Source organism: Poecilia latipinna, unplaced genomic scaffold (assembly GCF_001443285.1).
Source record: "Poecilia latipinna isolate Pla-1442-1.1 unplaced genomic scaffold, P_latipinna-1.0 Scaffold105, whole genome shotgun sequence".
Classification (NCBI taxonomy): Eukaryota; Metazoa; Chordata; class Actinopteri; order Cyprinodontiformes; family Poeciliidae; genus Poecilia; species Poecilia latipinna.
This window is the reverse complement of record NW_015112721.1, coordinates 325,979-353,107: the sequence shown is the minus strand read 5'-3', so window position 1 is coordinate 353,107 and position 27,129 is coordinate 325,979. Positions and strand designations below refer to the sequence as shown.

Below are 27,129 nucleotides of genomic sequence, written 5' to 3'. Positions count from 1 at the left end.
GGCCGAGCCATGAAAGAAAAGGCGAGGGGTTCAGCCCGTGTCAGCGGAAACGGCTCAATCTGCAAGCCAGAACTACTCTGGGCAAAACTCAATGACCTTATGCTCTTTAATTGCACCTCATGGGAAGGTGCGGGGAGGTCAAAAATAGGAGGTGAAGCAGGGCGATGGAACGAAGTTTTACAGAAAAAAAAGATTAAATAATTATAATGTCAAGCCAACATAATAGAAAACCATTTCTCCATGCATGAAAAAAAGGTCTTCACTGTGCCATTTGTAGCAGAGGGAGAAAAGAGCTGTGTAGCAATTGTGCATAACAGCATGTGGCCAATCCCCTTAACAGCCATAGGACGTCTATTGTTGATGAAAAATCTCCCGGGGGAGGGAGGGGCGGCCGTTACACGTAATGTGATGTTCCCTCTTTTTTTCAGAACAATCACAAGTAGTGTCCTAAGCAGCTGTTGGATCCGCATTTAACGTGGTGAGCTCTTCAGTTAGTGACCCACATAAGCAGCCACAGGAGTAATGATGCTTTTCACAGGAGGTGAGGGGGGCATCTCTCTAATCCTCCACTTAGTCTGTGTGATTGGTTGGCGTCTTACTCCAGAGCAAAAGCAAAAAGTGTCAGTATTATATGAGAACTCTAATAAGGATGCTTTCGGAAACAGATAAAAGGAGTTTTTGGAATCTAAATATTTAGACATCTTAGATTAGTGCTTAGAGTTTCTTTTTTTTAATCTGAAATCTGGAAAGCTAATTTATACCAAAATATTAGCAAAAAAAATAAATAAATAACTATGCAAACCCAAGTAAATCTCTAATGTTCAGTGTTGGAGAACGTTGTCATCTCAGGTTCAAGTACAAACTGATTGTTTAGGAGGCATGCCACAAATAATAATAATAAAACGATAAATAAAAATGAAAGGCTACTGGGACTTTAACTGTGCGCCATCGTCAGGTGGGAATATAATAAAACTTTTCAGGAGCAAAAACCCAAGCTGGGTTTGGCATGAAACAATGGTGAATTGTGTGGAAAGCATCAAAGTGTCTTAGATAAATGAGTAGATTTTATCCTCTGCTTAAAAACAATGAACTGTATCATCGCTGGGAGTTTGACCAGGATAATGATCCTCAACATGTGGCTACATCAGTGCAGAAACGGATCATCACACAAAATCTCAACCTTTTCTTGTGACAATTTCTCCGAAAACCTGTGAGGTGAGCTGAACAAAAGAGAGCATAAGAGAGTAACGCGGACTCCGAATGAACGAAAGAAAAAATTGTGCAAGGATGAATGATCAAACATCCACTTGTCTGTTTGCTCCTCTTGAAATAACACGAGTGTACAGCATCTAATTGGCAAAAGAATGTTGGTAATGAGCATTGACAGACGGCATAGCAATAACTGAGGAACTGATTTTTTGTAGAAAAACACCTTTGTTTTAATACACCAAACTTCAATGTTTTCTAAATTTTTCAGAGTGAGATTATGGTTTAATTGTGGAGAGTGCCGTTTTGGCATGGTGTGAAGCAATTACAGCCTAAAAAAAAAAAAAAAGTACAGATTGACAGCAGATGAAACTTCTGGCACATTCAGCAGGTTTCATATAATTGTTTTGTATAGCAGAAATAAATCTGTTATATCTTTAGAGCCAACAACACCTAATCACTAATCTTCCTGATGGAATTGGATAAACATATGGTGCAATGAAATAACTATTCATTTTCTCAACCAACACCTTAACAATACCTCACAACCTTTAAACGTATTTTACCAGACATGGACTTGCAAACTGAACTTGTGAAATGTGTGAGGAGTTCAGAGCACTTCTGTGACCTTAAGCCTAAATCTCAAAGGAGGTTAGCAGACGAGCCCAGTTATGTCCTTCCCATCTCTTTACTGAAACCAAAGTAAAATGTAAAACATCTCTAAGGTTTCAAGGACATTAGACTGACAGGCTGGGTTTACTTGAGGGATCGTTCTCGAACCAATTCCCAGGCTGGTAACAAAAGGCAGAGGAGAAAAGAAAAAAAAAAATCTTCTGGAGTCTGTCCAAGAGCCGTCTCTTCACCATCAGCTTTGTTTCCAGATCAGAGAAGGCAGCCGTGTTTATAAGGCACATAGTCATAAAAGATTAATAACATAAATAAGCAATCTGGCTTAATTTGTTTCCAGTTGTCTGGAAATGAAAGTCTTAAGACTCTTGGGCTAAACCCACATTAATATTTTTTTTCATTTTAAAAATGCATGACTCTGCATCTTAACTACTACACGACTGGCACAGTTTTGGTTTAAAAATTACTGGAGTGCATTTTTACTCCCGACATGCGGAAACTGAGAATTTGAATACATGTGCTTAAAGTTATGACAACTACTTTGTGATTTTTAAAAGGTTTTTCAAGGCACTCGTAGTTTTTATTGAACAGAAGCTTGACAGGAAGAAGGGTGGAGAAAGAAGGAGAAGAAATGCAGAAAATGGCCCAGGACGGGGTACTGAAGAAGAAACAAATGCGTTGAGGACTACAGCTTCTGTTCTACCACTGAGCCAAATGGCATTGATCATTCACACAGAGATTAGGATTAGATCATTTTGTCTAGCCACCTCTGATGAGAGGTTTTCAGGTCAAATACTAAAACATAATTTTAGTATGTAGCATGTATATTAAAGCACTTGTTTCTATTTCATAAAAAAAAGATTTGGGAAAGGTTGAGGACATGATTTTAAACAACAGGAAGTCATTTCTTCATTCTCAATTGGATTCAAAACTCCTATGAGCCTTTTGTTCTATTTATTTAACTCCTTAAATTTAGAAAAGTGAAAATTGGAATTGGTAGGTCAGACAAAGAAAATCTGCGTCAGTCTGATTCGTGGATCTCTTTTTTAATGTGAGGGAAACGTTTTTAGGGATTCAGAAAGATGAAACCAAAAAGGTGAACACCAAGTAATGTTTTTTTCTCTGCTTTGCATGTCTCCATTAGTGTGCATGGATTGATGTCTAAGGGTCAAAATCAGCATCGTCTTTTCTCTTACTATGCATTAGCTCTTCAGGATGAAGCCCCTTTTCCTGTTTAACATCCTAATTTAATTCACTGCTAACGGTTCTGTGATGCCAGGCTTTAAGATAAGTGGAAAATATATAGAGCCATTGGCGCTGGAGTGGATGTCCTCCTCAGCAAAAGTGGGTCAGAAAATCTCTGGGGGCCAAATATTTAAATTTCCTTACTCTCAGGGCTTTGGATTTCAAGCTGTGGACAGATGTCCCAAAATGACTCTGCATTACGTTCAGATACTTTTTAATACAGTCAAGAGAACTCATGGGATTTAAATCTTCTCAATAGCCTGCAGAGCAAAGAAAATACGGCATTATGGCTGATGCTCCAGGCCGAGTTTTGATCCAGATCAGACGGCGGTAGAGTACCCAAAAATTGTACTCAAGCACATGTACAACTACTTCATCATATTTTTACTAATAGTTGTCATCTGAGAAATGACTCGAGATTAAAGAACTAGTCATGACATCTGGTTTGAGATTTAGTATGTCAGCATACAAAAATCATAAAATTATATAGAAAATCTGGTTTTGTAAAGCATAAAATTACATATATTTTTTGTTCTACAAACATAATTGCAAAACAAATTCAGCAAGAAAGTTTTTCAAATTGATTAAAAAGAAATATAAAACTTATGAAACCAATATTTACAGGAGGTATTTATGCTAAAACAGTGTAAAGTATAAGTCGAAACTGAAAATAGTGATGATAAGATTAAACATTTCAGTCCTAATCTCCTACAAACGCCATCATTTTAAACTTCAAGTTGCCGTCATTAACAATTTCCAGCTTGGAAATGCATTTTCAAAAACGTGGGAAACGAAAATAGTTCATATGACAGTTATATTTTTCTATGTTTGAAATTATTTTCTGTTAACTGTATATAAGAGTTTTACATTAAGATTGATATCAAAAAGCAGGACCCTTGCGCCCGTCTGTTCTAAATATGAAAGACATTTTAAAGAAAAACTGTAACAGCCAGCACCGAATAATCATTTTATGCCATTTCCTGAGAAAAAAAAAAAAAAAAAAAAAAGATTTAGGAGTAGAATGTTTTGTTGATTTTTTTTTTCCAGGCTCACATGAATCCTGTTTTGTCACAAAGCAAAGCAATTTCTTTTGCATAGCACATTTTCAGCAACACGACTATTCAAATGCTTTACATTGTCATACTGTATTCTTTGAATTCCTCAACCGGAGCTACAATACATAAGAATAAATAAGGGATTTTATATTAAGTAAAAATTAAAAAAATAATTTAAAAAAATTGAATAAAAGCAGCAATTCATGACTGTACAAATTTAAGATGTAACTTAATTAAAACTAATTGAAAATATGGAGGCATTTACTTTTTAAAATCCCACAGAACATCTGTCAGATCTATTGTCAAGTGCATTTCTAAGTGCATTAGAATATCATTAAAAAGTTAATTAATTCAGAAAGTAAAACTCTGTTTAACTAGAGGTGATGTAGAGTCCCTTTTTTTTTTTTTTTTTTTTTTCTTTTTTTATTTCCGAAGATTATGGCTTACAATGAATAAAAACCTCAGGAACTTTGAATATTAACATATCCATTAAAGGAGTTGTAAAAAAGAATGATTATCAACAGTACTCAATACTAGGTCTGAGTTCCTGCATCACTACATCACATCACTGTGCCATGACATGGGGGCGAACAGTCAGTGGTGCTGCTGAGCTCATGAGGAAACCCAGGGTGACTCAAGATTGATCCATTTTGTCTGCATTGTTGGACCTGCCCTCGCATCTTCCTCACGACTCCAGAGCCTCTCGATGGTCTTTAGATCAATTAAACACTGTGATACTTTCAGCAAAGACCTGCTGGAAATAACATCAACATTTCTAGAAAACTTGTCAGCAGATGAAAACATGAAGGCCTCTAAAATTCACAAGTCAAACGTCGTGCCTAATTTGGACTTGATAATAAACAAGCTAATACCACCAGCACATAAAATTGGCTAAGCAGATTATAGAAACTTCATCTTGGGCCTCAAGAAACTTGGATTGTGTCTCTCTCATTCTTTCTTCAGAGTTTTAGTCCTTGATTTAAAACTATTTTTTTTGTGTTAGTTCAGGTAAATCACATCTGATGTTTCTGTTTATAATGACATATATATATATATATACACACACACATAAATACATACACACACATACATGCATACACACACAGAGAACAGTTCGGCTTTTTGAATTGAAAGGCCAGCAAGTCATTAATAAATTAAACTGAGCTCCAAACCCTTTTATTCTGCCAAATAATATAAACATGTTCCGGTTTCTGTTCCCTGTCTGCAGCAGCTGTTCCTCTGTGATACTGAGGGAATGCTATATTTGATCAAAATTATTTCTGAAGCGGGAGACAAAGTAAATGTCACGAGTCAGACTAAGCGAGATCCTGATCCCTGTTCTGTCATAACACTCCAGGAGATTTGATATTAAACTGACATAATATAAAATAATCTAATGGGATCAAAAGGGAACAGCAAATACTGCAGGCCTACCACAAATTTATATACATTGTATTAAAAGACAGCAACTTATTTTTTGAATCACTTGTTAACAAAATATCAGAATGTTTCAATTTTTTAAGTCAGTATAAATAATTTCAATTTGTTAAATTCCAGAATGAGACTTTTTTTTTATCTTTTTAAATTTCACAAGTTTTGTAGCGGTCCTTTCATAAACTCCCACAACATGATACTGTCTCCCCCATGTTTCACAGTTGGAAATTGGAATATTGTTCTCTAATTTGAAACGATCCTCCTTTTTGCTACAAATATGATGGTAAACATAGCTAAACAATTTCACTTTGTTTCATCAGCTCAATTAACTTTTGTCTAAAATGAAGGTCTTCATGTTTGCAAATTATTATCTGGCTTTTAATGTTGCTTTTTCACATCTTCCTCAGAGTGGCTTTTCAGTTCCTGTCAGAACAAGATCCATGCAACTGCATAATGACACACACTTACCAGTTTCAGTGAGCATCATCACAAGATCCTTTGCTTTCCTTCTGGGAATAACAAACTTATTTTTGAACCAAGATGCATCAACTTGTAATCTGTAATGGCATGACGGCTGATCAAATGAACATGACAAGTGCAGGCAGCTGGAAAGGTTGAGGTTTGTGATTCTCTTCTTGACATTTGGGCTGATTTCTTCATTTCCCCATATCACCACACAATGAGTGTTTGGGGTTCACTTAAAATATTCACAGGTGCGTCTTCATTTTATATTCTGCCAGAAACTTACAAACCCAAGACATCTTGAATTTAGCTAATTGTTAGTGATCAATTTGGTAAACGTTCACAAAAGTCAAGGGAAAAAAAAAAATCTCCTTCACTTTAAAATGTATTTTTGTAATTCTAACAAACATAAAACAGGCAAAGACACAGTCTGACTCATTGTCAGACAGTAAAAGTTCATTTTTGTACAGTTTCGGTAAATATCCTGTTTCAGCAGCACCAGTCCTTTCATATAAGATCTCTTTATGCAGACATTTTTAACTGTAAACCACAACACTATAATGATTAGGAATAAATAAGTCGCTCATACAAACGGAAGAGTGCATTTTCTTAACCTAATGAATCTTTCACTCCCACACAATCTCTCAGGAAGTCATAATTACAAAAGACTTCCAAGCTACTTAATTACCTTATTAAAAACAGTTCTTAATAAATCATAAGCGAAATAGCAAAAAACTCCACAAGTAAAAAAGGTTTAAGGAAGAAGAATTAAGAGAAAGTCCCTTTCAGCCACAAGAGTCGTGACAAAGGCAAGAAGGGAGATATTATGTTAAAAATAGAAAGGAATGCAGGGCAGAAAGGAAGAAAGACTGAAAGACAGATTATAGCAGGAGAAACTGTGACAGGCAGGTATTAAGGAGTAAAATGTCTCTGTGGTCGAGGGGTTGTGCTTTTTATGAGTGTCATGCTGCAGAAATGTTCTGGTGACTTCCAGCACAATGACAAGCTTCTGACGATTATAGTGTCTGTAGATTAGATTCAATCTCACTGCATCTCTGTCTGCTCTCGGGATTAAATTAAAGAACACAGCTTTCAATTTCATACCTGGGTTCCTGCACCGCCTCTCCCAATGTGACATTTACTCACTAGAAAGATGCCCTTTCACTGTTCCCCTAGGTCCTCAGATAATACACTGCAACAAAGCAAGGGAAGGGTAAATGATGCCAGCTGCTAACACGCCAGGAAGATATTTTTCTTGTGGGATTAACCAAATTCTGATGAAAGTAGTCGTTTCCCTCCCTGCATATTTTGAGCCTATTGAGAATGAGACATTTCTTAAAAGTTTTTCCGATGATGAAAAGCCCATTTTAAGCCATCTTTTTTTTAACATTTCTTTTTTGCATATCAATAGGATCAGAACTGAAGAGTGCTACTTAACTGCTTAGCTGAGCTGCACTGATAAAAATGGCAATTTAGCTGCTTGGAGCTAAAGATTTTTATTTAAATTTTTTTGGTAATTATGAGAAACCTTTCACCCTAACAGCAGAAATTCCTTTAGAAGTGTGGATTATAAACAGCAAGGTCAGAAAATAATCTAAAAGGTAACAATTATCTCTTAAAACCTTAATGTCAACGCATGCAGCAAATTGTAATGAAAGAAAGGCATAAAAACAGGCAGACTATGATGTATAATTAAAAAGAAACTGTTACAATATTTCTTTCTAATCTTTGCAGTACAAAAAAAAAAGATGGCTGAGACAGGTCATCCCTACTAATATTAATTCTGATGAAAATTTCTCCTGAAGATAAATTAATACCTCAGTAATGCCAAGGTTGCCATCCATTTTAGCAGCGACACTCATTTTCATCATCTGGTATCTGTGTCGTGATATTAGAAAATTAGAGCTGCAGATTTTTTTTTAGCCTAATCTATCCTGATCGATAAAGGCAAGTTTATCTGATCACTGAACTGCTGGCCGCAGCATGAGCCAGCTGCAAACAAAGCTTGTGAGGGTGGAAGTTGCAACTTTTGAAGGAAAACTCAAATGAGCTTTTTTGAGTATCTGTCTGAGGTTTACAGTGAAGTTAAAGGAAGTATTGAGATGTAAAAAGTTGTTGAAGATGTTAAATGCTACTACAAGATGATAAAATCAGCTAGAAATATTTACCCCCCAAAATTTGGTTTCTTTTAAAATGTAAGTAAAACCTTGTTTGCATATAATTTCCTGTTATCTCTCCTGCTATACATGATTGCTCACGACAGGCTGATACTGTGGTACCTAGATGTGGGGATATTTCGCTGACTGTGGTAGTTTGATCAGTTCTGTCCCAAAATCAGTTATGTTGAGATGTGAACTAGATTATCCTGCCTCAATGTGTCCTTTATACCTCAATTTGTTATCTTCATAAAATAAAAAATTAGAAGTGGAAGCCATTTGTTTGGCATATAAATCAGAACCTGTTTTGAATCTCTGATGCAACGAGGTCTAGAGCTCAAAAACAATGAAAAAGCTAGATAATTTTCATCATAATCTGTTGAATCATAACCAAATTATGAAATGTGCCGCAATCCAAAAAGTTTAATAATAAAAAGCATAGCACAGACAGTATGCTAAGCAGTGATGGAATAAGCATTAATGTTGCGTATTGAAAAATGTCCTTCCCTGTTGAGCAAAACAACAGAATGACAGCTAATTTTCAGCTGTAGGTTCAAGTAACAAACTAACGACCTAGGAAGACATCCTTGAATTTCATTATTTGAAGCTCATCTAAATCTCAGTGACTCGGATCGTAAATTAAGATTCTAGTCAAAAACAAGACAAAAAAGATAATTTTGTTACAGAGCTGATGTCAGAGTTTCCAAGAGAACCCTGCATCTTACAAGTATGCTCCTCCTTGGCAACATCCACTGGCCTGAACGACTGAATGACATTTACCCTTTATCTATTAAAGCGTTTGTTCTACAACTTAAAATGTTACAGGAACTCGCACCACGTTAGCCGTTCTGCACAACAGGTCAGAACTCTACACCCCAAAGTAAATTAAAGCACGTAAACACAATTACATCGAAAGCGCATTGCAGCGTTGCTGCACAATACCTCCATGTAGTGTTGTAGCTATGATTATCAGCAGTTAAAACCTGGCACAGAGCTTTAAATCAAAGCTTAAATTCAGTGAGAGTGCTGTTAACTGCTGGTGTGAAGTATAAATCCGACTTTAAAGGATCAAACCAGAAAAAAAAAAACACAAGTTGTTTGTGACTAATCTTTAAGGGCCAGCTAAACTGTGAATGTTCCCAGCGTTATGTCCTCAGAAACATTTTTAAAAAGCTGGTGTCCTGGTTCACTCCTCAGAGCATGCTTCAGTCTTCTTTTAGCAACCCAGGAGTTTGTCATGTCTCAACGCAGCTTTAATGCAAACAAATCAGTGTAACTGAATCCATCATCATTTCCATCACCCTTCAAATTTTAGTATCGACAACAGCACAGTCTATTAGCCTTCAGTGTCCTTGGCTGTTATTCCTCCCTAATGATGCATTACATCACATGCTGGGTAATTAGATGAAACCTTGATGTCTCATACTGAGATTGATCCAAACCTAAGAACTCTTTGAAAACCAGCAGCTTCTTTCACCCTGAAGGTTTTACTGGCAAAAAGTCTGTAAAATATTCTGAACATGCAAGAAAAAAAAAAAAAAGAAAAAAAAACAAAACTAAAAGCTTATCAGACATCTGGATTAAATTATAATTGCATCAAACACTAGTGTTGGACAGATAAATCCCCATTTTGGAAGTGAATGATTCTAAAATAGCTGATAAACATCACAAAAATAACATTCCTGTAGGCTCACTTCCTCTCCACAGACAACAAACAAAACTGCCAATGTGAAAGAAAACCAACACCTAACATGACCCTGAACACATACTCTGTTCTGTAAAAGCTTGGTGGTGGCAGCCTCATGGTGTGAGGAGCCTTTGCTTCAACAGGGAAAAGGGAAACTTACCATTTCCACAGACCCAAGTCAGCTCTCAGGGTCACTCCAAAACATTAAAATTAAACACAATTAAATATGTTTATACAGTTAAAATATTACTTTAAAGCTACATCTGCCAGGGCTGTGGTGTGTAAACTCAACTGCATATTCATGTGTCAGAATGGCCCAGTCCAAGACCAAGTTGAAATGCATTTGAGAATCTCTTATAATATTGAAACTGCTGTTCAGAGATGCTCTCCATTCAGTTTGACTGATGGTATAACTCAGGCGTGTCAAACCTCAGCCCATGAGAGCTGTCATGCTGCAACTTGTACATGTTTCCATGGTCCAGAAGTCCCGAATCAAATGACTGCCTGACCTCCCCGCCATGCAGGGAAGTTTCGCAGAGTCCTGCTAATGACCTAATTATTTGATTCGCTGAGCAGCAGCAGCAGAGACACATCTAAAGGTTGCAGCACATCAGCCTTTGCGGACTGGAGTTTGACACCAGTGGTTTAGATCAAAGCATAGGAATGTGTTAGAACTGGTTTTAGCACCGTCCCTGGTTTTGCTCCGATACAGCTTTGGTAGGAAGAGAGCGAGGCTGTCGCAATAATTATTCCTTTGCATCTTAAGAAAGTGCATATTTCTCTGCAATAATAACATTAAAGTAAAACCAGAAATGCTCTATATAACTACAATTAAAAGTTCAAAACTTAATTTACTAGCCCCCTCAGTGCATTACACCCCCAGGTAGTTTCAGAAAGAATTTACTTCAAACAGGTGCTTCCAAATGTCTGCCTAACTTGGTGGTGAAATTATTTCTGTTATTTTACATCAGAAAGTAATTCTGGATATGTTGCTTTGAAATGTAATGCCTCATATGATTTAACAGCTTTGCTTTAAACAGACTTCTGATTCACAGTCTCACAGGAGCTGCAGCACCAAAGGAAACAGCTTTTTTTTTGTAAAAAAAAAAGAAAACAAAAAGCTTGTGTCATCATCATCTTCAATAATACTGAATCCCTACAGATAAGAGGGAGTGGGACCTCAGGTATGGAAGACACCACGGATCCAGTCTTATTAAGAGCTGATCCGCCTTTTATTAAGGCCCGCATTGTGGGATTTCCCTCAAGCACAGCAGTGAGAAGAGCTTGATATGCTCCGCTGAAGAGGACCTGAGGATCCCTCTGGATCTTGCTCCAATTAGAGGCTGGTGGCTCGTTCCCCTGGCATTGTGTGAAACTTTCCATGGTGGGTGAAAGCTGAGAACGGCATGGTGCCAAGAGCACAATACGATGCAAACATCTGAAACTTGTTGCATTTCATATTCAAGAGTCTAACTTTATAAATCATTTAGGTCACAGATATATCCTTCAGAAGATACTGACTGCAAAAAAAAAAAAAAACAGGCATGCTGGGGAGGGAAACAATCTATATTGCTTTGCTATTTCTGTCTTGGTTCAAATGCAGCACAAAGAAAAGCTTGAATTGTTGGCACCAATAATTAGTCAGCTTAAAAGTTTATGAGGAATTTGCTGTACGCCAATGGAAAAGGGGCAGTTTTGTATCCCAATTCTGTCTTTAAAACTTTGTCACTTCCATTTATATGTGCATCCTAGTTAAAATATCTAATTGTCTTTTTCACAGTGATCCAAAAAGCAAAACTCATACCATATAGTTTATTACACAAAAAAGGACATGCTAAGCATTTACTTCTCTTGAGTTGGTTATGAATTATAAAAGCCCAAAATTTTGTTTGTCATAAAATTATTATTCTACACCAACAAAAAAAATATTGACTATTTAATCACAGAAATATTCAATTACTGAAAATTATGTCCATAATGGAAACAGTATGCACACTGCATACTTGCTTGGGCTTCTTTTGCTATAATTACTGCATTAATGCAGGGTGACATGGAGACAAACAGACTCTCTCAAAGCGATCCAAACACAGTCAAACATCCCCACATTTTTAGAAAGATCTTTGCTTGACAATATTGGCTTTTTCCTTCCACTCAACTTTCCATTAACATGGCTGGATGTAGCACCTTGTTACCAACCGCCTTCTTTAGAAATGACCTTTCGTGAGGTCAGCAGTCTTCCCCATGATTATGTAAGCAATAGCATGGTCAAAATGTTACGTTTTGTATTTAAGGCATTTTTAAAGGGTGTGTTGGAATATTTACATTTTGAGAAGTTGGATTTTGAGTTTCAATGAGATACGAGCCATAATCACAAAAATTAAAAACTTGAAATAAATCATTTTGTCTACTCTATATAAAATGGAAGTTTGACATTTTGAATGAAATTAATTAAATAAACTTTTTGATGATGTTCTACTTTCTTGAGATGCACCCCTTTTCTGATGACAATATCTCTCTCTGTAGTTCAGGTCTTTGTTCTAATTTGTGAATGAAACTTACCAAGGAATAAAAAGGTTGCAACACCTTTGTACAAAACACACAGAATGACCATTATCGGATTTTGCACCACCAGCCGAGTTGTAGAAACTCACCAAACATGTTGCCGAGGTGGCCGTTTTTGGTCAGAGGTCGCAGCTCATTTTTGCCCCAGGCGTATCGCTTGTAGTTGTCCCAGGCAAACTTCATCATCTGCAAAACAGGACCGAGGACACATTGGTCAGTGGACAAAGCAGAGGCAAAGCATGGCTCCTCGAAGCTACAGTGGTAATTAAATTGGGATCGCTCGAGGCAAAGAGAATGATGGGTATTGATCAGGGCTGGATAAAGGACAAACACACAATTATAACACATAAACAACAGTGCTAAACAATGTGACTGACATTTTCCCTGCAGCAGCTGCTCTAAATTAAAGATTGACTGGTGCCAGTGGATGGAAAAGAAAACATTTTTCTCAAGATGAAAATCATTGGAAACGGAAACCGTTACGTGGATTTGTTTTGCAGTGCACCAAAACTTTCTCAACTGACGGAAAGTAAAAAGTCATTTTTTTATCCGCAAAATAAATCTGCATGCTGAAGCTGATAAACACATTTTCTTACTTATAAACTTTCTGGATAATGTGTTGGGAGCCAAACGCAGTCTAGTAGTAGATCAATCACCTGCTACATCTCAGTAAGATACATTTACATATTTTCTTTAGCTTCTTCGATGCTTTTTTCCCTCCTTTTCTAGCAAGTTCACACAGTTTATCTAATTTCTATGAGCAAACTGAATAAATGCGGTGTAACTCCGTATATTTTCCAATGAACTACCCTCCAACATTTTTTTTTTATTTAGTTTTAAAATAATCATTATGATCCAAGCTTTGAGATAATAAAATAGAAGTTTTCTAGCTTCTGTTTGATGTCAGAGGGTTTTAATTTACATTTTTAAAACTTTCTAAACTTAATTTTAATTTTAGCTGAGATTCAGACAAACCAAAGCTGTGCAGTCATGATTATATTTTTCACACGGTAACAGAAGCAAACAATATAAAAAAACCCAAAAAAACAGCTTCAGTAAGAATTCAGACATTCTGCAAAACAAAATATATTTCTGCACTGCATCAAGATTCCCAATGAAATGCTGTGTTTGTTCATATATCACAGAACTATGCTCTTACTTTGGGTTATGGGAAGGGAATGTGTCTAGTAAAACTTAATGCATGGATATCAGCTCTTGTGTGAAAGTCCAAAAAATCTCTAAAATAATCTTTAGTGTGTGGTGACATGAGACAGATCAAAGCAATAGACTCAAAGAAACAAACACAAAACAATAAGGACGAGTTTAAACTTTGACAATAGAGGATGGATCACATAAATCCTTCTTCTATACAGATTTAACCTTAATTATTTTAAATCTATTTCACCTGAATGTGTTGCTAATGTTTCACTCGTTTCCGTACCAATCTATTTCCATTTTTCGTAGAAATGCTACAATTAATGTAAAATGCATAAATTGCTCCGATTTCCATTTGAACAAATCAACTCTAAATTGTCCCTAAACAAACCAAAATACCCCTCGGCAACCTTTTTAATCAATATGCACAACATTTGATCACCTCTAGTTAGAATTAAAAAATACTTCTCCAGCTTTCAAACACGGCATGCACCGGGCTCTCTGCAGGAGTTAATGGCTAAACCTGTGTCTGGGTTTCCAGGCACAGCAGAATACAGCAAAAAAGAGACATTGTTCAAAAATATTAAGCAAATAAATATTTTATTGACAAAGTTGAATTGCTATTCGTTATGATTATGCATTTGTTTTCCACAAATAAAGCCAACAGCAGAACTACCCCTACATGTGAGCCATACAGATGGGGAAAGATGGAACGAAAGAAAAAGAAAAAAAAAAAAGAAAACGTGATGAATGATTCAAAGAGCAGTGTTTGGCTTATGAAAAAGATCAGTTTCCACATTGACTGGCTACTTTCTACTCGGTGGGGAGCAGTTTGATAGATATTCTGTGTCTACTGGCTGTGAGCAAGCATCAAAGTGCACAGCGGTCCAAGTTCAACAAATTTCAACTCTGACCATGCCACAGGCTTCATTTGGTAGAGGGCAAACTGTTGGTGCGCAGTGCATGCAATACAAGTCTTCTGAGTGCAACACAGCAGGTGCTTTTTTTCAGTCTGATAGCACCATTAGACTGATCAAAGTGAAACTGGATAACCCTGTAATGATCTGAGATGTTTTAAAATGCAGTTTATGGAAGCTTTATTCCATTTATATGAAAAATAAAATAAATCACTCCTTTCACGCATTAGAGTCGACAAACTGCTATCCACGCACACAATACATGGATTTGTCAAAACTAGACTCAAATATGAAACACTGAATACAGATTATGTTAAATTGTTTGTGATCTGCATTGTTTCAGAAAACAGAGACATGAAACTAAGTAGGGGTCGTCAGCAAGGTCAAAAACAGGATGTCCTTACACAATGGCCACACCAAAGTAAGACAAGACTATAAAATGATTTCTCATCGTTTTACTGAACATAAATCTGTTTAAAGGCTCTCAACCTTCCACCATCCTAAAGCAAATTAAAAGGGGCTATAAAAGGTGGGCCTTGCTCTGCCTGTTTGTTTATCTCCTCTGACATTTCCCATTTCTAACAAAAGGGCAAAAGCGTTATATGTGGAGCTTCACTGCAATAAAGGGAACGACCTGATTAAAAACGACGCTGCCTTCATATCGACGAGTGGCAAAAATGCACGAACCACTGAATCATGCAAACTGCTTGAATTTAAACTGAAAAAAAAAATGTTTTGCTTCAGAGCACATTTGTTTCCAAAACTTACCACAACGACAGATAAATCAAATTAAATTGCTCAGAGCACTGTAACACATGTAAAGAAAGCAGGGAGTCTTTGTACGACATGCTATCAGTTGGAGAGACTGGATGTCGTAAGCTGGAGTTGTTCCCCCCCCACACACACACACACACAGCACAATGTCATCTCTTATCAATACAACACGACTCTGCTTGCTCTCTGGAGGTGGGCTCAAATAAGACGGTAGAAAACAGACAACATGAATCAGATTCCCTCCAGCAGGAAATCCTTTTAAAGCAAGCAGAACTCCAGCAATTTCCCAGAGTAACAACAAAAAGGCAACAACTGGTCAGGGAGGAGATATTTCATCACAAATTAATCACAAACAACGCATTCATTTTTGTCTTACAGCGCCAATTTAATTTGTTATCTGGCAATTGGGGGATGCACAGCATATTACTCAGGCTACGTACCAGATCCTGCAATCTATTCACTAATCAGAAGCCAGGCTGGTTACAATAATATTTTCAACATTGTTTTGTTCTGTGAATGTGCTTGACTGACAAACTAAAACAAGAAACATGAAGTATACAAATATAAAAAAAGGGGGAAGGCAGTCATGAGTCTTGGGGAAAAATATTGATCTTTGTCTTGTCACAAGACAATGACATAATGACATAAGATAATAATAATAATAATAAAAAAAAAAAAATTGCCAATCCAACCTCTAAGTGAACCCGGAGCACACTTTGTCTCGGAACAAAACCTGCAGGAAATTCCTCCTTTTTTAATCTGAAACTGACCGTCTGTTATGCTGCCAGTGACTCTTTTGGCAACTTTAAAAGCCAAGAATCTCAAGAATTATGACAAAAGTCTCGGCAGAAATGATTTTCAAGTAAAACATGGCCTCCATGTTTCAGTTAATGGGTTTGCCAGACTTGTGTTGCACATCTATGCAGATGATTATCATACGTCATGTTATCTCGCCAATTTTTTTCTTTACATATGGATTAGATCTGACAAAGCGATGATGTGTTTCGATGCATCTCGCTAGTAAATGAAGACAGCGAAGGAGATTTTACTGCCATTACCCGAGTTTTCTCTGCTTTTCATCCTAATAATGGCACCAGTTTCTACACTTCTTTAAGCTGCTTCTCTTTCTTGTGTGTTTCTCTCCTACAAAAAGCCACTATCGGAGCTTTTGCTGCAGCGTATTCTGGTGTTCTTCTTTGACACAGGGCAAACTCCTGGCTCAGTGCTTCTGAATTTAACAGAGTTTGACTCCTTTCTGTCATCTCAACCCCCAGGAGCTGGATTCAGCTTTATGTTGAAAACATAGCTGAATTTTTTATTTTATTTTTTTTCTTCCACAGTCGCTGACTGCTTGTCTAGAGGACAGATTACCACAAAATCAGTAACTGGATATAATTGGCTGGATTTCTTGAGGATAACAGCCTTATATCTACGAGACAATGATAATCAAACAAATGACAAATACTTCTCTGTTCTCACATTATATTTGAAGACATACTGTTTACGTGTTGCCTCATACATCCCACCTACTAAAAAGTGACACAAAGAAAAGAAAATTTGTTTTAATCACTACAGCTATTAGTAGAGCAGCACAACATTATTGAACTTCTATTGTTATCACAATGGTAATTTGTGTCGTATCAGAAAAAGCATGGATGACAAACGTGGTACAACTGCTATTTCAAGCATCAAGCATTCATCACTCTTGATCCCCACACCTGCTAAAGATTTTACAGGCCGAAACGCTGAAGCCCACAAATTTCTGTGCAGAGCATAATGATGGCAAAGCATAAAAGTGAGAAAAAATATTTTGCCATCAAAATATTCTACAATATCATAACTAGTGGTGATTCTCATAATTTTGCCTCCTGGTTGAAGCTCTCTTTTTGGCATCTCTTTACACTATTTAGCACCATTTAACCAGCTTAGATAAACTTGCAAATATAAGAGTACAAAAAATATTCAAGAACAAAAGGAATAATAATTAGATTGATGGGAATACATCGAGAAAATAAAAATATTTTCAAAAGTCAAAGCTTTCATGGATCTCTTGTTGATGATAAAGCAAATAGCCCTGCTGAGTAAACTGAAAGGCCTCACATCGGTATGTTTTCCAAAGTCATGGGTTTGAGAAAGTACTTTGTTCCCTATTGTTATCGCTGAAGGCTCACAGGACGTTCCAGCAACCTGAAATCAGTTTCACAGTGGTAGGCAAATGATGCAGAAATCTGCTTTTATCAACAAAAATATGGTACCAGCAATTTACGGAAGAAATGCAAGATAGCTTCAGCTTTTATGCCTTCAAATCTGGCATTTTGTTACTTTAGATTTTTGTGCAGCAATCTCGTTTACATGTTTAGAGTTCTGCGTAATTATTGAGGGAATTTCTTACCGTTTCTGAAATATTTTCCACTATCCTACTGCATCTACAGCTTCTCTTTTAGACTAAAAAGTCACAACAGTGAAACTCAGACTCCAGGCAAAGATGAGACTTGGCTTCCTGCTGGGAAACACTGAAAATGCTTCATTCCATCAGAGAAGCTGATGTTTGATCCAAATAGCATAGTACTGCTGCTGTGCACTGCAGTGGGTCAAAGGTGTGGGAGGACAGAGATCATGCACCTGTAGAATCGTTGGCGTAGCAACACAACATCACAACAGAGGCAGCGCCGATCAATAACTGCGGCTGTGTTACTACCACAACAACCGGCTATCCGAAAGAGACAGAAACAAATGGAAACAAAGCAGGAACAGACATGATACCAAAGTAGAGGTCTAACGTGCAGTTATGCCAAAAACATCTGGTGCAGATAAAAACAAATTTCAGAAATTGTAAAAGATTTACTGCCATCCAAGGAAAAGTATATTTATAAATAAAAAAAATATTGATCTATTGAACTGCACCAAAAATATACCAAACTGTGAATTTAAAGCCCAAATTCTTACCAATCAGTGATGTTTGTGTTCTGGTACACGTCTACACAAAAAGCATCTGACTTTAGTTTGTTTCAAGCGATGGACTCATCAATAGGAAAAGGAGCTAATAAAGAGCGAGGAAATAAAAACACATCAGGAAGCAAACAAGACTGGATGTTGGATATCAGGTTCCTGTAACAAGGAGGGACTGTTGGAAGTTCAAGAGAGTCATGTTAGCTCCTGCTTAAATTTTTAGCTCTTAAGGGGCTAATAATTTTGAGGGTTTTGAACAATCAAAGAGTTTCTGCTTTAAAGTTAAAATTATGCAACCATGTCAAGTTAACATAGCATGTTTACGTTGAAAGCAACTGGAAAATTCTATTAAAACATTTTCATGGGGGGCTAATCATTTTGTCCTCAGCTATAAAATACAGAAAACAAACCACAATGCTTCTCAAGACACAAAATAATTAAAAACAGAACAAAATGTGTAACAGTGAAATAGCCAGGTGGGGATGCCCCAAGAGAAACATTACAACATGCAGGTTTTTTTTTTTTTCTTTTTTTTAAATTTATGAATTGCTAATTAAAACACCTTTTCAAAGCTCACTTTTTCTGGAGGCAATACTTTGTACAGCATAGAGTGTAAGACTGGGAAACCATATGAATAGGATTTTACTATTACATTTAGTTGTAGTTTTAAATTGTAAAACTAAAAAAAAAAAAAAGGCTGGAAAAAAACTTACTGCAATGATGCTGACAACATGACAGATCTGTTTACAAAAAGAAGCTCCTCTACTAAACCTAATGCAGCACATGCACTGCACATTTCAAGTAAGATTCCCACTAGAATGGTCAATGGATAAAAAAAAAATGTGAAAAGCTTCAGAATGTTTGGCGACTCAAAACAGACTGGTGCATGCAATATTTAAAATGTCTTAAAGGTCCAATATCTAAACGTAGAAAACCACCGGGAGTCACACTTTAGCAGCAGAAAGTGAGTTTGAAATAAATGGAGCAAAAAGCAAGCGAGAAACCCACTTGGAGTCTCTCAGGAGGTTTGCTCTACTGTGTGTATGCGTGTGTGCGCGTGTGTGTGTGCGCGTGTGTGCGTGCTTGTTATGGGGGAAATCTACTCTAGTCCCTTGCAGTTATCTTTGGGAACATTTTAAGTAAAGGAACATGGTGCAAAGAGTGGAAGGAAACATTCTCATCTGTTAAACAGGCTGCTTTATGGTTGCTATAAAAACAATCAATATTCCAACAACAATGCCCGATTATAAAATAATTTCATCCTTACAAAGGAAGAAGGTGAAGACAGGACTCAAATAATGATACAGCTACAGTACAATTGCAAAAGTTCCATCGTTCTTGACATAAGAAGAAATAATTTCAAGAATGTAATTTTAGTTGGAAGATGGCGTTAAATTTAGGTGTATATTAGGTAGTCAGGGATGGACTTTTGCACCCACCACTGGCAATATTTGGATATATTTTTCAAATGCCCCCAACGTGCCACTAGACTTACGCATTATCAGAAGAAGAAGAAGAAAGTGTTTACCAGAAACCATCAAACTTTCTGCAAGGGAGCTGGGTTATGTTGAATTTGTAATTTGTAACAAGAACAATGACTTGATGTTAGAACCACTGCCAGAATATGTATAAATATGTTTGGTCTGACTTTAGTAACCCTCTCATCATGTTTCTTTATATATCTTAGAAAATCACGTTTGCTTTATTTAGCCTTTTACTGGAAATAAACTGTTGGATTTTAGTTGCCATGCTATGCTATGCTATTTTATATGGTGTTTGCATTCTGTACCCTTTTTCTGTTTTGTTTTGTTTTTTCCTCCAAGCTTTATTTAGATGGTGTTTATGCTATCTTAACCAGATCTCCCTGGTAAAAGAGATACTGGATCACTCAGGAAAAAAAAACAAAACAAAAAAAAAAAAACAGACAACACTCAGTAGCTTACTCACTTACTTGATGTGATATTGGGAACCATCTTATATAAAAGTATCTTTTCTTTAAAGTGAAATGGGAAACTCAGAAAATAAGGAAGGGAGTTTAAGAAAATTAAAATGGATTTTATGTAGCTCTAAAGTAAACATTCTGTACTTTACAGCTGTTTTTAATAAAAACAGTAACATTGTGTACCCAACAGATTGTTTTATAACCATCAGTTACAAATACCTGTATGTAAATTTTTCCATAGAGGGTAAAGCCCCTGTAACGCCACTTTTAATATCTTCATAAATCAATATCAAAAACAGCCATGTTTGTTTTTACACAAGACCTCTTTTGAATATAAAGATTGTGGTGGTTATCAGATAATAAATCACTGCAGGGCCCAAGCTGCTGCATCATCACCTGCAATCACAAGGACCTTTGGCAACAAAAATGCAAAATCAGCTGTTTTTGTTGCATTGTTTCCTCCTCATTTTCAACACCTTATCTATTTTACTCTCCTTTCACATCCCATAATTATATATGCACAGTCATCTCCAGCTTACTAAAAATAAGTTAATTATGAATGTCGACAGATTCCTTCAGGTCTCCAATAGCCAGTGAGACCATCCTGAGTCAGCACAACACTCTGGGAAACTACAAACAAACTAAAACAAAACAAAAAAAATCAAGGTCAGAGTCTGAGTAGGTCGTTCATGTCTGGAATTAATGAACATCTTGGAATTAGTATCACAAACAAATGAGAAAAAAGAAAAACTCCCCTGACCACATCCAAACATTGGGTAGAAATTGCAAACACCCCAAGACAAATGCACACTAACCAAATAACAAATACGTGTCAGTTAATACACGTGGGGGGAGTGGCAGCTTTTGAATCCTAAATCTGAAATTCAAACTTCCTACTTTGAATAAAACACACACACACATCCTCACAGTACCGCACGCAATGTTATTGATGTTTTTCTTTATTCATTTTTAAACACCGCAGTCAAGATGATGCTGCAGACATGTCTGAAATGAAGAAATACACAACGCTGAGTCAGTAGGTGTCAATATAATTGATGCCAGCAATACATCAAAGCACAAAAAATAGAACCATTTTAAGAATGCAATTCTCCTAAAACCACAGTTGACTGGAACAAGGGAGGAAAGCCAAATTTGGAACTTCTTCAGACCACCAAATCCCAACACAATACATATTTTTATCCAGACATCTCAAACAAAACACAACTGCTTCAGCTTTTCACAGCCTCGCATTCACTACAAGTCTTGGCAGGACGGAAGGGAGGCCAGAAGAAACTTATTAGTGTGGCTATGTTTCATCAAAATCAAAAGGTTTTCTTCACCACCAGTACAGATGTTTACAGCTTAAAGAGTTTAAACGGCTAGCTGAGCACCAAATGAGAAACGGAATGTGAGAGAACACTGCATATTAAACAAACACTGAAAATAGAATTGGCAAAAAAGGTGTAATTCATTGATGGTCACCCTTCTCCGGTCGCACACAGCATATTCATGGAGAATGTGGTGCTAAATGACCTGCAGATGACCTGATTCTAGACGGCCGGTAGGTAGATAGATAGATCAGTCAAACTTTATTAACAAACCAGCATTCTGACAACTATCCCAGCATGCACCGCGCGCTTCTTCTTCTACGGGCGAAAATGAAGTCGGCAGCTGTTTTCCGTAGTTGCTAGACCTGTTGTGGCTCAATATTGGTCCATATATAAGGTGCACCGGATTATAAGGCGCACTGTCGGCTTTTGAGGGAATTGAAGGTTTTTAGGTGTGCCTTATAGTGCGGAAAATACGGTACTTTATTTTGAAACCCATTGGGAGCTTTAGCCAAACACCTCTGCTAAAACAGTGGACTGATACTCGACTTACCAGAGCTTTTCTTTCCTCAAACATTCAGTGCTTTACTTTAGATCTGGAGAAAAGTGGTTGACAGAAGTAATGTTTGCCAGCACTAGGGCTCTGGAGGCCCAAGTCAAACAGTTTTCTTCCCTCTCCCAGTTTCTGTGGATCAGTAAGCTGGACCAATCAATAGACCTAGCCAGGAAAGTTGATGGAAATTGAAGGAGAGGAGAGTGTTTTCTGAACTTACTGGAGTAACAGGAACTTGCACAAGAAATATAGCGTCCCTAAAATTTTCCTCAAACTGTCTGACTATCACCAGCTCCCACCCTTGTTGCTGACAGCAGCTCTTTCTGCACAAACAACCTGGTAATAAAATTGCAAGGATGCTGCAGAAAATGGGAAGTTATTGACAGTAAACACAAACTATTGCAGAGCTTTTACAGTGTTATTACAGAGAGTAAGGTAGGGGATAATAGAGAAGCCGAGAGAAAAAGTCATGAAGGAAGGACATGCATAGAAAAGGGAAGTAATTTGTCTCGAAGACATTGCCAATTTGAGTGGGCTGCAGGCGGATGCATTTACGCCAAGTGAGCCTCACTGAGCCTCACTCTAGGGAACACACTGGTGATTTTAGCATAGCATTTTCAAAGGAAAGCACTCATTTAGATCAGGTTCTGCTTAAATACACAAGGGAGAGAAAAATGAAGCACCATTCACAGATTTATGGGGCAATTCAAGACAAGGACAAATGAACTGAGGATAAGAGTTCATTTCTTAAGTGAGAATGTAAGTCTGCTTTTATATTGTGGCACTAAATGTGTATTTCTTTCCGCAATTATTTCAGTTTACAAGCTAAAGAAATAACGGGAGGCTAAAGAAAATTATATCGCCCCATTGTCCTTTAGTTATCTAAGATCAGACCTCTACTGCTCATTCTAGGACACCAAAAGCCATTTAAGCACCAATGTATCATTTTTATTGGTTACTCCTTGGTAGTGCCTGTTTTGCCGTCAGTACTGCCTCGAGTCTTCATATCATACATTCAAGAAGGTGACTGAAACTTTGCTGAAAGATTTTCGTTCAGACTAACAAGACAGCATCACACAGTTGCAGCAGCTTTATTGGCTGCACATTATGAAGTAAATCTCTCATTCCACCACATCCCAAAGGATTTCTGCAGACCTACATGGTCAATACTTAGGCGGTACTGTTTAAATGATTATTTTAATTTTTACCAAGAACCTCAAGAAAATGTTAATCTCTCCATTACCTCACCAGCCTGACCTGCTGATTAACAGCAGGGTGGATCTGTCCTGTTTACAACAAACTCTGACCCTACTGCTGCTCGTCCATCTGTGTTATAGCTTTATAGGTGGCATTCTGCACACCTTGGTGGCAACAACTTATTTGAGCCACTGTTTCTTCTCTTATCTTAAAGCAGTCTTCCCTTTTAATTTGCTGACCTCTAACATTGACCAGAGAATTTCGTCAACACAAATGTGGCTCATGAATATTATTTTTCTTTCTGGACTGTTCTCTGTAAATCAGAGAGAGACGGGTTTTTGTGAACATCCCTGTAGATCAGCAGTTTATGAACTCAGCCCAGACCATCTGTCAAAAACACCAGATCCCTTTTCTTTCCCTTTCTAATGCTCATCTGTACAGGTAATAAGTGGGCAAAGAGTATATGTGTGGGTTTGGGTCAACGGACTTGTGTGGTGACCTTCTTCAGGTGGTCAGGCTTGTTTTAAGCAATAAACTGTTAAGATATTCATAAAAAGTTAAACAACTTGAAAACTTCATTAAGAACATCCCTGGGTATAAAAATTTGATTAATTACTCCTGCTGCTTTTTCTCTCAATGCGCTTTAAAATAACATTGTGGATGGGCAAAGTTTCCCAAGTATTAGGATTTATGACTTTTCTTTGGAAACATCAAACCCCTATTTAAAACTTGTAAAATGAAGACAAATGAGGCCACAGCAATTCAAACTGGGACACTATGAGTGAGGCATAAGGAACAGTGTCTCTGCAGAGCAAAACGAACACTAAAACAATATCCACTGTGACCACAGTCTGTTCGTTCAGCCTGCTGCTGTCAAGCAAGTTATACAGAAATACTTTCTGCTCCACACCGCAAGAGTTAAGAACATTTTTCTAACCTAAGGCTATAAAAGATGTACATTTATTCTTTTCACCCACAATTTTTTTTTCTTCCTATGACTGCATAACTTTAGTTGCTTAACAACAATCATCAGATTTTTATTGTTTGCCTTCTTTTTTTTACTTCTGATAAATCTGGGGAAGTTATGCATATTCTCCTTTTACTAAGTTCAGCTTTTATGTCATATTTAAGTCTGACCATCATATTAAAAGAAACTCCAAACTTCCTTTTGAAGCTCTAAGAGTTTTAAAATTATTTGATGCATTTTTGTGTTTTTATCTGTGTCCATTTAATTATTTCTCACATTAATTTGCTGTAGAACACAGAAAAACACTCTCGTTTTCTCTTTAAGACTAAGACTCTAGGTTACTGTAAAATATTTTACTGTAGGGCAATAATTTAGCAATGTTTGACAAGAATGCAACACATTTTAGTCTCAAAGTAGAGAATTAATAATGTGTAGCAAGTGTGAAAACTTTGAACAATACAAATTAACTCAAGAAAAAAATTTACAAACCCATTCATTATACGCTCATGATATTTGCAAAGCTGCAAACCAGGTTTAAAATTCTTATCCCCGACTGAGCAGGAAGCTTTGAAACACCTTCCTGTCTGAAATGATTCTTCAAACAGAGAGGCGAGCCTTTGAACTCGAAGGTGTCATGAGTATATCAGCCTCAGCACCGCTTTCATTTTAAATTTGTGACTTCAGAAGAGCAAAAAAATAGTGCGAGTTTAAAATGTTGTTAGTGATGGATTAGTTCGGATGCCTTAAAGTTAAAAATAACACTTACAGAGGGAATAATAGCAAAAGTGCATCGCTTATAAGAGTAAAATGATAAAATAAGTTTATGCTGTCTCCAAACCTAAATTTTTCTGATTTATTCCACTGATGAACTAGAACTTTGAAAAAATGTTTGTTTTCTTTAAGAGTCATTTTATAAAAAGCTGTATATTCAGTGTATTTGCCATTGAGGAATGGAGAGATCCGTCAGTCTGCCAGAATGTTTGACTGACATATTATCTCATTTTAATGAAATCTCAGCTCGGAAAAGAAAGAGTTTCAGAAAATAAATCCTCTTCTTCAATTTCTTCTCCATTCCAGCCACATTCACACACAGCATACCGTCGCCTGCCACCACCTCCAATAAATCCCCAGAATATCATTCTAAATTAAAAACGAAGGAAGCTTGAGCCTTTGAGCAGATCATGATTCTTTTGATTTTTTTAGCAGCACAGTGGCATCTGGTCAGTTGACGGATAATAAATCATTAAATGTGTGAAAGTCAGAGAAAAAGGTTGAAGACATGTAAATGTTCAAAGAATGAAATGTACACCATGCTAAAAAATAAGTAAGATTACAGTTTCACAGTAGAGATGCAGAGTATTTTAGGGGCAGGGGAACAACTTGTACAATAATCTCACACCAGTGTGGTGCTTGTTCATTTTCTGAACAGCTGAATCCCACCTGCCTCTATTAAAACACCAATATCTTTCTTATTATGTGACCACAGAGCAGTTTGCCCATTCAGGCTTCTTACTCAACATTGCTCTGATTTTCAAAACAAGTGTTGCATGTCAGCTGCCTAAACTCCAGAAAAATGTGAACAAATGTGAGATCAATGTGATAAACATTCAAAATCACTGTGTATTTATGTAAAGAAAAGATTTGTGTCAACATTTATAAACAGGATCCATGCAAACGTAGCAGGAGATGCACACACTAGAAGCTGGCAACCTAGAAGTTACAGTAAAATGTGAAATTCACACACCACATTCCTGCTTTGATGTGGTCTTAAATATTACCTAGCGTGACCTTGTAGTAACAGTATGCTCCAAGCACATTATTGAAACCCTGGGATTAGCCTCGTTTCTCCCTTCAGGTAAAGCCGTACTCTTGGAAACCCACTTTTGTCACCTTATGGCTCCTCAGATAACAGCCATTACACATCCACAGAAGATTTCTAGATCAAATCTTAAGATGAGCTGAGGAAGGTTCGAAGAAGAGCAGTTTTTTTTTTGTTTTTTTTTAAGTGCTACCAGATTCCTGAGTGGGGTGGTGGTGGTGTGATTGTCTCTTAATGTATTTCTGTTTGGAAATGGAAAGTGGACAAACTGCGGTGATGTCTGCTGAATGTGGCTTTATTTCAGAGGCATTACAAACAAAAGCCCACATCTCAAAATGGACAAAAGGAGGAACAGATGGAAATGACAAATGAAAGAGGCCACATGTGGTGGTTTTAAAGGATTTGCTGACATAAAGGAAACTTACAGAGTGGGACGATCCAATGTCAGTTTTTATTTTGTCTTTATAATGAAACAACTGAACCCAAGACAAGACTGCAGTGTCAAAATACACACATATGATGTAAAGATGCGCTCCAAAGGCTGGATGGCAATTAGATCTACTGGGGTATTTATGAAAAAACATTACTGTTGTTTTAATGCACATGTTTTTTTTTTTATTACATTGCTACTTCCTTTTGTAATCTTGATTGTTTTATACAAGTAAAGAGTCAGATGTTTCACAGGAAGGTTTGTACCAACCGAGCAGTAATTCATGATCGTTTGGGGCATATTTTTACCTGCTTTAACAACCTATGAATTAATCTAATTATTATATTATTCTCTTAATATCTACCAGAATTAGGTCACGTTATTTTCTGGGGTCATATCTAATGAGTCAATGACCTCAAATGGGGATTGGATACAAAATTTTAAAAAAAAGAGGGTTTAGAACAAAATTTTCAAAAAGAAATGTTACTGATTATCTTCATCATTTATCTTCATCATTTATTAAAACAAATACTCCAAAATAAAAAATGGTTTAATAGCTTAAGTGGGTGTTAAGGTTTTTGTTGACATTAAGTTGGGAAAAATGGGCAAATCACTATTTGGGATATATATCAATTGAGTACATCATTGTTTAGGTGCCAACAAT

At 36.8% G+C, this 27,129-nt stretch overlaps 1 protein-coding gene across 1 annotated transcript in view; it reads right to left on the bottom strand.

Moving 5' to 3' along the window:
- LOC106944621 (mannosyl-oligosaccharide 1,2-alpha-mannosidase IA) overlaps positions 1–27,129 on the bottom strand; it is a 210,333-nt gene that overhangs the window by 113,258 nt on the left and 69,946 nt on the right. Inside the window, exon 2 of the mRNA XM_015027715.1 lies at positions 12,524–12,620. Coding sequence (XP_014883201.1) covers positions 12,524–12,620 — 97 coding nt within the window. The remainder of the gene's footprint in view (positions 1–12,523; positions 12,621–27,129) is intronic.